Source organism: Hypanus sabinus, chromosome 16 (assembly GCF_030144855.1).
Source record: "Hypanus sabinus isolate sHypSab1 chromosome 16, sHypSab1.hap1, whole genome shotgun sequence".
NCBI lineage: Eukaryota > Metazoa > Chordata > Chondrichthyes > Myliobatiformes > Dasyatidae > Hypanus > Hypanus sabinus.
Genome location: NC_082721.1, coordinates 67,725,785 through 67,738,401, shown reverse-complemented (window position 1 = coordinate 67,738,401; position 12,617 = coordinate 67,725,785). Strand labels below are relative to the sequence as shown.

General features: G+C 40.2%; 1 protein-coding gene across 5 annotated transcripts in view; it reads left to right on the top strand.

Annotated features, from left to right (window-relative positions):
- LOC132406402 (protein GPR108-like) overlaps positions 1-12,617 on the top strand; it is a 155,682-nt gene that overhangs the window by 59,341 nt on the left and 83,724 nt on the right. For all 5 annotated transcript variants that reach the window (XM_059992038.1, XM_059992035.1, XM_059992036.1 and 2 more), the window contains 2 exons: positions 11,536-11,652; positions 12,564-12,608. In XM_059992038.1, the coding sequence (XP_059848021.1) occupies positions 11,536-11,652; positions 12,564-12,608 (162 nt within the window). The remainder of the gene's footprint in view (positions 1-11,535; positions 11,653-12,563; positions 12,609-12,617) is intronic.

Below are 12,617 nucleotides of genomic sequence, written 5' to 3'. Positions count from 1 at the left end.
CCTGCTTCCTCCCTGGATCAGAATTGGGTTTCCAATATCACCAGCATTTGGCGTGAAATTTATTAACAGTGGCATCAGTACGATGCAATGTGATAAAAAGAAATCAATTGTATTCCGTATATATACTTTGAATTTAGAATTTTCTATTTCTGCATAAATGACCTAAAATGTCATCAGATCATTAAAGGTAAAGGGAGCCCAATTAAATAAATAACGCAAACATACATTTTCATTTTATTTATTGAGAAAAATTATCTAATATTGCATGTTTTGTTGGAAAAATTGTGAACCTTTGTTTTCAATAACTGGTGTGATCCCCTTGTACGGCAATAATTTCAACCAAACATTTCTGGTAACTGTTGATCAGTCCCACACATTGGCTTGGAGGAATTTTAGACCATTCCTCCTTACAAAACTGCTTCAGCTCTGGGTTGTTAGTGGGCTTCCTTGCATGAACTGCTTGCTTCAGGACGTTCCAAAATATTTCTATAGGATTAAGGTTAGGACTTTGACTTGGCCATTCCAAAACATGAACTTCCTTCTGCTTTGACCATTCTTCGGTAGACTGACTTGTATGTTTAGGGTTGTCGTCTTGCTGCATGACCCACTTTCTCTTGAGCTCCAGTTCAGACAGATACCTTGACCGTTTCTGTAGAATTTCGTGGTACAGTTTAGTTCTGTCAATGATGGCAAGCTGTTCCGGTCCAGAGGCAGCAAAACAGACCCAAAGCATGACACTGCCACCACCATTTTTCATAGATAGGTTACAGTGCTGGAATGTAGTTTTGCTTTTCACCAAAACTAATGCTTCTCATTTAAGCCAAGGAGCTCTATTTTGAACTTGTAAGTCCACAGACCATTCTTCCAATAGCCTCTAGCTTATCCACATGGTCTTTAGCTAGGCAGCAATGTTCTTCTTGGAATGTAGTGGCTTTCTCCTTGCAATCCTGCCATGCATATTGTTTTTCACCGTTTGCCTGATGGTAGATTCATGAACACTGACATTAGCCAATGCAGATGAGGCCTGTAGTTCCTTAGATGTTACCTTGGGTTCTTTGTGACCTCCTGGAACATCCGCTCTTATCAAGGCCTTTCACCATTTGATTGCTTTCGATGAAGTCACCCCTCAATCTTCTGAATTCTAGTAAATACAGGCCAAGAGCCATCAAACACTCTTCATACGACAATCCATCCAATCCCGGAATCATTTTCAAAAACTTCCTTTGAACCCTCTCTAGTTTCAGAATGTCATTTCTGAGATAAGGGCCCAAAACTGCCAACAATACTCCAAGTGAGGCCACATCAGTGCTTTATAAAATCCCAACATTCCATCCTTGCTTTTATATTCTAGTCTTCTTGAAACAAATGCTAACATCACATTTGCCTTCCTTGCCACAGATCCAACCTGTAAATTAACCTTTAGGGAATCCTGCACAAGGACTCCTAAGGCCCTTTGCAGCTCAGTTTTTGTATTTTCTCTCCATTTACAAAATAGTTTACTTTTTTTCTAGCAAAGTGCATGACCATACACATCCTGACACTATATCTGCCATTTCATTGCCCGTTCTCCTAATTCACCTAATCTGCCCAAGTCTCTACTTCCTCAAAACTACCTGCCTCCTGCACCTAGAGGTGACTACCTCCCTGTAGCTCCTGTCACAACCACATTCTCCTGTATGAGTTGAAGGTCATCGAGCTGCAGCTCCAGTTTCATAATATGTTCTCTCAGACTTCCCACATCCCACACACAGCACAAAACACTGCCCTGGAGCCATTCTCACTAAACTACTATGCTCTAACAGAAGGAATGAACAAATAAGAAAAGGAGAAATTTACCAGATACTTCACCTCACCCAAGCCTGATCATGCCTCAGCTGATGAGCCAAAGCTGATCACTGACTCACTCACAAGAATGGCTTGCACATGAGTCATTTTTATTGGCCCTTTCTAATGAATCCCCTTTCTTGATTGGTTGCTTCTTAACTCAGAGAAACTGCTGTGAAGCTCTGCCTTTTAAAACTCAATCACCATTCTGATTGAAAGGTGGCTCCTTTTATGCATTGCCTCTTGCTGATTGGTTGCTCCTCAACTCGTATCTTGCATTCTGATCTTTTAAATATTTTTTCTCATTGATTCAACTGATCTGTCTTGATTCTAGTGGAGCAGAATGTATATCAATGTGTGGAGGTTGAGACTTGAATTTCCAGATTTTCTTACACGTGCCAATTGCCAAGTCAGTATTGGTTTTTCATGATGTAGTAATGATTGTTGAGCCCTTCACCATACATACAACTGTAATTGAACTTTATGTAGGTTATTTCAATACTTCTGATGTTGAGTCAGTTTATTAAAAAAATTAGGAAATGACAGATTTATGCTATTTTATAACTGGGAGAACACTAGAGTATTATGTTGTTTGCTTGATGCAGACCCTGCTCATATGCATTTAAATCTCCCATGAGATATTCCCGTTCTGGTTCCAACATCGTGACCTCCTTGTGCCAAGATGAGGCCACCCTCAGGGTGGAAGAACTACACCTTGTATTCATCTCCAACATTGTGGCATGAATATTGATTTCTCTTTCTGGTAAATAAAGTCCTTCACCCCCCCCCCCCCACCACTCTGAGCTTTGACCTCTTTTCACCTGCCGATGTCCTTCCCCAGTGTCCCCCCTCCTTCCCTTTCTCCTCTGGTCTACTCTCCTCTCCAATAAGACTCTTTCTTCTCTAACCCTCGACCTTTCCCATCCACCTGGCTTCACCTATCACCTTCCAGCTGGCCTCCTTCCCCTCCCTACATTTTTATTCTATCATCTTCCCCTCCTTTCTCAGTCCCAAAGAAGGGTCTCAGCCTGAAATGTTAACTATCTGTTCATGCCCACCCTGCTGAGCTCTTCAGCATTTTGTGTGTTGCTTTACATCCCCCTTGGGATGTGGGAAGGAAATTATGATGGAAACCTACACATCATTTATTTACAAATGAGAAAATCTACAGATGCTGGAAATCCAAGCAACACACACAATGCTGGAGGAACGCAGCAGACCAGGGAGTATCTATGGAAAAGAGTAAACAGTCGATGTTTCAGACAGAGACCCTTCAGCAGCACTGGAGAAAAATAGCTGAAGAGTAAATTTAAAAGGTGGGAGGAGGGGAGAGAGAAATACAAGGTGATAGGTGAAACCAGGAGGGGGAGGGATGAAGTAAAGAGCTGGGAAGTTGATTGATGAAAGAGATACAGGGCTGGAGAAGGGAGAGTCTGATAGGAGGGGGCAGAAGGCCATGGAAGAAAGTAGAGGGAGGCATTGGGCAGGTAGGGAGATAAGGTGAAAGTGGGAAAAGGGGATGGGGAATAGTGAAAGGGTGGGGAGGCAAGCAGAACAAGTGCTACACCTGCCCCTACACCACCTCCCTCACATCCATTCAGGGCTCCAAGCAACACTTCATCTGTGAGTCTGTTAGGGTCATGTACATGTCCAGTGCTCCTGGTGTGACTTCCTGTACATTGGTGAGACCCGATGTAGATTGGGAGTCGATTCGCCAAGCACCTACAGTCTGTCCATCAAAGGAAGTGGGATCTCCCAGTGGCCACCCATTTTAATTCCACTTCCCATTCCCATTCCGATAACACTCCCTTCACTGTTGTGATAAGGCCACACTTGGGTTGGAGGAACAGCACCTTGTATTCTGTCTGTGTAGCCTTCAACCTGATGGCATGAACATTGAATTCTCGCACTTCTGGTAATGCCCCCCCACTCTCTCCTTCACCATTCCCCATCCCCTTTTCCCTGTATCTCTTTCATCAATCAACTTCCCAGCTCTTTCTTTCACCCCTCCCCCTTCAGGTTTCACCTGTCACCTTGTGTTTCTCTCTTCACTTCCCCACCTGTTAACTCTACTCCTCAGCATTTTTTCTCCAGTCCTGCCGAAGGGTCTCGGCCTAAAATGTCAGCTGTACTTTTTTCCATAGATGCTGCCCGACCTGCTGAGTTCCTCCACCATTTTGTAATTGTTGCTTTATTTATTTATTTGTTTTTGTTTACTTATTGAGATGCAGCATAGCCCTTTCCCGCCCTCCGAGCCACATTACCCAGCAATCCGTTGATTTAATTGTAGCCTAATCACAAGACAATTTACAATGACCAATTAACCTGCCAACTGGTACATCTTTGGACTGTGGGAGGAAACCTGAGCACCTGGAGGAAACCTCAGTCGCATGCAGTGACAGGAACTGAACTCCAGTGCATTGTGCTAGCCAGTATGCCACCATGCCACCCTTGCTGAGAGTGGTTCAAAACACCAGACCCTGCCTTTGGTAATCAAGTACCTGGAGGGGAAAAAGTTGTCAGATATGGACAAAGAACATGAAAGGGCATCAGGGTTTACTGTTCACTAATGTGACATATAGGCTTCTTGTACTAAATCATTCTGCCATACAATCTCTTTTTATAATTGATCTTCTCCATAATTCAGTTACTAATAGCAATCAAACCACATGTCTGATGTTTTTGTTCATGATTGTTTCAAGCAACAGAATTTTTAACAGTAGTAGAAACTATGTCACAGGAGAGTTGTTGGAATAAGCAAAATGATTGCTTCAAACATTTATCATGTGTTATCACTTCAAGAGTATTAGTCATTTCTTGACTCAAGCCAAGAGGAATTGTTTGCTTGTGACTTTTGATGCTTTCTGTGTGGGTTTTTGCATGCTCTCCCTATAACCATGTGGGTTTTGCTGAGTGACCTGATTACAAGTTCATTTAATTGTCATTCAACCATACATAAAAAGAGCCAAACGAAACAGTGTTACTCAAGGGCTAGTGTGTAAAATACAGTGCCAACAGTCTTTCAGCGCCAGGCAAACATAGCAAGTATAAGACAGCTGTAAACATACAGTCACACACAAACAAAATAGTCCAAGTTCCTGAGTCCAGGAATGTTGCAGCAGTCTGCAGTCAAACACAATACATCTCGTCTTTTGCTGAGTGAAAACTGGAGGACAGCACCAACTCCAGCATGGACGCCACACCATACTGCCTCTAGGGGAGGACACTGACTGTGCCTCGTGTCCATGCTGCAAACAGGCGGCACCACGATTATAGACCACGCAGTTTCCCCTCCATTTGCCAACAAAATGGTGATGTTTGAGCTTAAAAAAAGCGTACAGCACGTGTCTCTTAAGAGGAAGAGAAACAGTCATGTTTTTTTTAAAGCAGAAAACAAGACAGATTCACAAGTTCATAAACAGTGAGTAATAATCACTGTGATCATAAAACAGTAATAATAATTACTTTAAAAAGCAGAAATAGTTAACTGCGTTTGATTGCACAATGGATTATTGGCTTATATATACGCTGAGTGAAGTGAACAGTATTTTGAAGCAAGTGAAATAGTCAGTGAGAAGCGAGTGCCAGTTGTGCTAAGTGCGTTGGGTTTAAAGACGTACATTTTGCTTAGAAGTTTTAATTGCTCCAGTCAAACCTGCCAAAATGAGCTTTGCTGATATCATGAAAGTAATGTGGGAACATTTAGAACCAAAACCATTGTTGATTGCAAAACACTTTGGGTTTCATAGGCAGAATCAAAAGGAAGGGGCATCTATTTCAGCATATGTGGCTGATTGAAGAAAGTTGTCTGAGCACTGTCAGTTCAGTGAACTCTAATGATGTACTGAGAGATCGTTTAGTTAGTGGAATCTTACAAGAAAGCATTCAAAAACAACTCCTAGTTGAAGCACAACTTATATGTAAAAGAACAGTTGTAATAGCTGTATCAATGGAGACAGCAGACAGATGCAATTGAGTTGCAGTCAGGATTGAAAGTGAGCGTGAACCAAATTGCAACGAGTGAACAAAAACGCCTGGTTGAACAAATTGTGTTAGCATTGTGGCAGAGGTCTTGCATACACCAGACCAATGCAGTTCGAAGATGAAATTTACTGAAAATGGACTGCCCAGGGTAAGGATTAAAAGTCATGTTGCTGTTTCAAAATGAGCACAAATCTGTATGCTGTTGATTTTAAAAAAAAAATCAGAATATGAGAGTGACACGGATCTGGGTAGCCTTGAGGATTTTGATATGAAAACTAATCGTAGGCAACCAGAAGTGAATGGCAAATTAATTAAAATGGAATTGGACACTGGCTCCAGCTGTTCCAGCCATTCAACAAACTGAGTTTGAAAGGCATTTCAAAGATAGTGAACTGAAGCCTGAATCCAACTAGGAAGTTGTACTGGAGAAAACTCCCATGGGAATGGTATTTGTAACAGATACAAGCTCAATGTGGCTTGTTAGTTGTTGTATGTGGTAAAAACGGGAGGGCCAGCATTGCGGGGATGTGATTGTCTACACATGAGTTAACTACAACTTGTATTGAGATCCATCCACCAATTGCATGCCTCATCCCCTGCAAGAGAGTCAACTGGAAGTGAATTAGGAAGGGTACTGAATGATGCCACAGAAGTGTTCAAGGATGGCTTTGGAAAACTCAAGACATATCAAGAGCAAAATAGTGTTACATGAAAATACCACACCCAAGTTTTACAAAGAAGCCTGCTTAGTTACTTGATTCATCCATGATGAAGTTCCCAATGAGCTAGATCACATGGAGGCTGAAGGACTTCTTTCCGAGGTAGAATGGAGCTCATGGAAAATGTCAGTGGTCCTCATAGCCAAGTAGAATGGTCTGTCAGGATCTGTAGTTATTCTAAGGTCACAATCAACCCAGTGCTGAAAATAGATCAATACCTTCTACCCAGGATGGGGATATCTTTGCAAACCTTTCTGGAGGGAAAGACTTCAGCAACGTGGACTTAGCTGAGGCCTGCCTTTGGATAGAGATGGTGGAAGGGTCCAAAGTGTTTCTCATCATAAACACTGACAGATGGGCTTTATCACTATAGTAGGCTAATTTTTGGAGTTCCATCTGCAGAAAGCTATGGACCAGGTGCTGCAAGGTTGCCCAGTTACTCAGTGTTATTTGGATGACATCATTGTTACTGATGATGACAAGGAACATCTCCAAAATCTCAAGACAGCATTAGAAAGATTAGAAGATTATGGGCTCTGACAATGATATAACGAATGTGAATTATTGAAACCAAACATCACCTGCTGTAATCACATCATTGATGCACAAGCATTACACAAGTGTGCTGAGAAAATTCAAGTAGTGGTGGATGTTTCTAGGCCAAAGGACACAGTTACAGTCCTTAGGGTTTGTCAAATACAACAAAAGGTTCTTGCCAAACCTCGATACAGTTCTTCACCCCTTGGAGTCATTACTGCAAATTGGGAAGAAGTAACAATGGACAAAGCAGCGTGAGGTGTTTTTCAAGAGGGTAAAGGAAATTAATGATGTCTGACATTGTACTCACTCTTTATTATCCATGTCATCCAGTGAAGCTAGTCGCACACTGTTCGAGATGCCAACATGTGCAGAAGAAAGATGTCCAGAGCTGTCAGAACCTATGTTTTTTTATATATATATATATATAAAACTTTCTTGTTTATTTAAATTTATTACAGGTTACATGTTTAAAAAAATTACATACATCATGAAGTTACCATGTCGTACATGCATGACTTGCTAAAAGTAAAACTAAGAATGTATATGATTTATCCGCGTTCCATATTTTCTTTCAGTTGTTTTTTTACGCATGAAGTTACAAAAGATAACATATGAACAGTTCGTCACAGGTAAAGCCATTGAACACTTCCATATGGAGAATTGTTGCAGTAAAGCCATATCCATCATCAATGACACCACCACATAAGACATGCTGTCTTCTAACTGCTTGCATCAGGAAGGAGGTAAAGGAACCTCAGGACCCACACCACCAGGTTCAGGACCAGTTGCTACCCCTCAACCATTAGGCTCTTGAACCAGAGAGGATAATTTCACTCGCCCCATCACTGAACTGTTTCCACAACCTATGGACTCACTTTCAAGGACTCTTGATCTCATGTTCTCAATATTTATTGTCTATTATTATTATTATTATTTTTTTTGTACTTGCGGAGTTTGTTGTCTTTTGCACTTTGGTTGTTTGCCCATCCTGTTGGGGGTAGTCTTTCATTGATTCTCTTGTATTTCTTGTTTTGACTCTGAATGCCCACAAGAAAATGTATTTCAGGGTAATATATGGTGACATACAGTTGCAAGAAGAAGTTTGTGCACCCTTTGCAATTATCAGGTTTTCTGTATTAATTATTCATAAAATGTGTTCTGATCTTCATCTAAGTCACAGTAATAGACAAACACAATCTGCCTAAACTAATAACTATGATAGAAATAATAAACTAATAACACACAGACAGTTGTACACCATTTAAACAATCACAGTCCAAGTTCAAAAAAGTATGTGAACTTCTCAGGCAGGGTTTCTCATCTGGGGTTCCCAGGAACCCTAGAGTTCCGTGAGAGATCATGATTAAAAAAATATTAAACATTATGTTTTAAAATTCTGTACATTCTGGAATGTTAACATTGCTAACCAGTGATGGGCAATGACTGAGCAGGCCTCTTAGCAATCTCGTTTGATGTTTCTCAGTCCAGTATGGCACTGTGCAGTAGGACTATGTTTATTTGCTTGAGTCCATTCTCAGTTTTTGTCATGAGATGGGGAGGACTGTGGACTGATCATTGGTGAGCGATGTATTGCTTAGAGTAGAGGATGGTAGGCTGACGAGTGCTGTATTACACTGAGGGAAGGATGGTAGGCTAGTGGTGAGCACATTTTGCAAGGGGGAGGACAGTAGGTAAATGAGGAGTGATGTATTGCATGAAGGGGAGGTTGGTAGGCTGATGAGGGATGTGAAGGGAGTTTTCCATGCTTTGAATGGACTTGCCCAACTTGGGCTGTGATGTCAGCCTCTCCCTCCTGAATTACCTCCCAATTTCTCCTTGCGCACTGACTGACTTCTAGGAGTAAGCAAACTCTAGAAAATTAGAGAGAAATTTTCATTCAAAAGATAGGTTTTATAGCACCGTGACTCAGCTACTGGCTGTTGTAAACATTGCAAAAGGTCGATTGTGTAGGTTAGAAGTGAATTGTACTGTGAAGTTTTTGGATTTTTTGTGGTTTTCTCTTTTAGTTATTAATTATGCTATTCTTATCATGCAACAATGGACACACAAAAAGTCAGTATTTATAATGAAGACTACTTATCAATGGGTTTTACATGGTCTGGGGATCCAAGTTGTCTATTCCATTGAGCCTAGTCTGTGGCAAGCAACTTATAAATATAGCTATGGCTCCAGCAAAATTGACTTAACTACAAAATACAACCATGTGACAGTAAAAATGCTGATTATTTTAAACAGCTATTGGAATCTCAAAACTAACAAATTAAAGCTTTTATTAATAAGGTCACAGTAAAAAGGTGCAGAAGCAAGTTATTTAGTAGCAGAACATTTACCCAGAAAAGGAAAATTCATACAGTTGGTGAGAACCTAATGATGCCAGCAGGTAAAATTACAGTGTGTAAAATGCTTGAGCAAGATGCAGAATGAGAAATTGAAAAGGTAAGTTGATGCGTTAATGACACGTCACAAGATGCTAAAGAGGTTTTGAGTGATAAACTGAAACAGCTTCTCAATCCAGGTTGATGAGTCAACAGATTTCACCAACAAATGTCATGTTGTAGCATTAATCATTATATACATTAATGATCTGGATAATGGGGTGGTAAATTGGATTAGTGAGTATGCAGATGATACTAAGGTAGGAGGTGCTGTGGATAATGAAGTAGGTTTTCAAAGTTTGCAGAGTGATTTAGGCCAGTTAGAAGAGTGGGCTGAGCGATGGCAGATGGAGTTTAATGCTGATAAACGTGAGGTGCTACATTTTGGTAGGAATCATCCAAATAGGACATACATGGTATTGAAGAATGCAGTAGAACAGAATGATCTAGAAATAATGGTGCATAGTTCCCTGAAGGTGGAATCTCATGTGGATAGGGTGGTGAAGAAAGCTTTTGGTATGCTGGCCTTCATAAATCAGAGCATTGAGTATAGTAGTTGGGATGTAATGTTAAAATTGTACAAGGCATTGGTAAGGCCGAATTTGGAGTATTGTGTACAGTTCTGGTCACCGAATTATAGGAAAGATATCAACAAAATAGAGAGAGTACAGAGAAGATTTACTAGAATGTTACCTGGGTTTCAGCACCTAAGTCACAGGGAAAGATTGAACAAGTTAGGTCTTTATTCTTTGGAGCTTAGAAGGTTGAGGGGGGATTTGATAGAGGTATTTAAAATTATGAGGGGGATAGATAGAGTTGACGTGGATAGGCTTTTTCCATTGAGAGTAGGGGAGATTCAAACAAGAGGACATGAGTTGAGACTTGGGGGCAAAAGTTTAAGGGTAACATGAGGGGGAATTTCGTTACTCAGAGTAGTAGCTGTGTGGAATGAGCTTCCAGTAGAAGTGGTAGAGGCAGGTTCGGTATTGTCATTTAAAGTAAAATTGGATAAGTATATGGACAGGAAAGAAATGGAGGGTTATGGGCTGAGTGGGGGTCAGTGGGATTAGGTGAGAGTAAGCATTCAGCACAGACTAGAAGGGCCGAGGTGGCCTGTTTCTGTGCTGTAATTGTTATATGGTTATTTGTAAGATATTGTAAATGATGGTGAAATTCAAGAAGACTTTTTCTATTGCAAAGAGCTGCTCGAAACAAGCAAAATGTCCAAGATGTATTTAATGTTTTGTCTTCATATCTGGAAACAAAATGTCTGTCTTGGAGGAACTGTGTTGGCACCTGTACTGATGGTGCCCCATCAATGGATGGCTCCATGAGAGGTTTCGTTCCTCATGTTAAAAAAATTTTGATGTTGTCACAGTACACTGCTTCAACATGGCAAAATAATGTTCATGTTGTAAATAGAATTAATTAAAATCAATTTACATCCTTTATTCAAGTTAAATTTACAGAGCCTACCTTTAGAAAAATTAAATTCCATTTTGGCTTAAGCCTGTTATTTAACAGAAATTTGTTACGCTTGCCTTGTCAGTTTTTAAAATTTATGGAAGGAAAAGAAAGCAGCTACAGGAAATATTTGGTAAGGGTTATTGCTGCTAAAGGAGGTTTTACCAGTTATTAAATGCAATGATTCTTGTAGCAATGATTAGACAGTGTGTTCAATAAAGACTTGAAAAGTATAATTGTGTGTTATTAGTTAAGCAGATTGTGTTTGTCTATTATTGTGACTTGGATGAAGATCAGCCCACATTTTGAGTAATTAATGCAGTAAAACAGTTAATTACAAAGGTTCACAAACATTTACTTGCAACTGTTTTTGTACTTTGATAATAAACTTTGAATAAGTATATTTAACAAAGTCTTTCAATGAGGAGAAGCCTTTGATATGTATTTCAATTGAAGAGGCTGTTCACTGTCGTAGAAGTGAACAGTGAGTGTAATTAGCTATTTGAGAGAAGGCATCTCATGCAAACCCAGTGCTGACTTTGCCTGCTGCTGAGGCATAACCTAGTTGGATTTCTCTGTACTCACAATCTTTTTCGCCTTTTTTTTAGGATGATACAAGATCAACAATTTACTTGAACACATTTGGTTTCTACACTAATGGAACCTTGTTAGTAAACCTCACAAGTCTTAAATTAAGAAACAATATAGTCTTGGAGAAGATTTTGGTAAGTACTTTGAATGAAATGTTGTGTAACATGGAAATGACACAATTTTAATGATTCCCTATTATAGAGTACAGGGATTGGTTTGATAACACTCCTTTTTGATAAAGTTTTTTTTCCTCTTTCACAGATATGCAAAAATAGATAGCCCCATCCACTTGGGAAAAATTAACACTAGCACTTTATGCCCCATTAAACTGCTTAGCTTAAATGTTCTGCTTATTGAAGCCCAAGTTTGATAATGTCAGAGCAGTGGCTTTGCAATTCTTCCCAAACTGTTGACAGCAGCTGTCTGGCTCAGAGAAGACGAGAGATCAAGTTTAAGACTCTAATGACACAAAGCTGTTTGCTTGAATCTCACCGTTCCCCATCACCCCATGCCTCCCCTTCCATCATCACAAGGATCTCCTCATCTCTCTCCAAATCTTACTGATGTGCTGCTCCTTTGAAACATACCAATTTCTACATGTGTTCTTATCCCTAGTTTTACTTCTCCATCTTCTCCCTTGATCCCTCTGCTATCTTCAGATTATCAGGCAAGTTGGATTGGAACATAGAACAATATAGGCCATTCTCCAAGATCATTCTAACCCTTCTCTCCCACATTGCCCTCCATTTTTCTTTCATATAAGTGCCTACCCAACAGTCTGTTAATTGTGTGTATGTATACACACAGACACAGTCTGCTTGACATTCACCTCGAAATTATGCCCACTGGCCCTTTGAGCTGGCGGCTTAGCAACCCTCAATGGAATATGTCACAAGAGCAGCTGAAAAATACAAAGCAATTTTTTTCCACCAAGTACTTAAGAATTCTTGCTCATTTATTGCAGCTTATCGTTCAATAAATAGTTGGTAATACATTTTTTTTCTTTCTTTCCCCCCCCCCCCACCCCACTGTGTTTATAAATCAGATTGGGTTCAGCATTTCGAAAACGAAGACTGATACGCCATATACAGTGAGTACT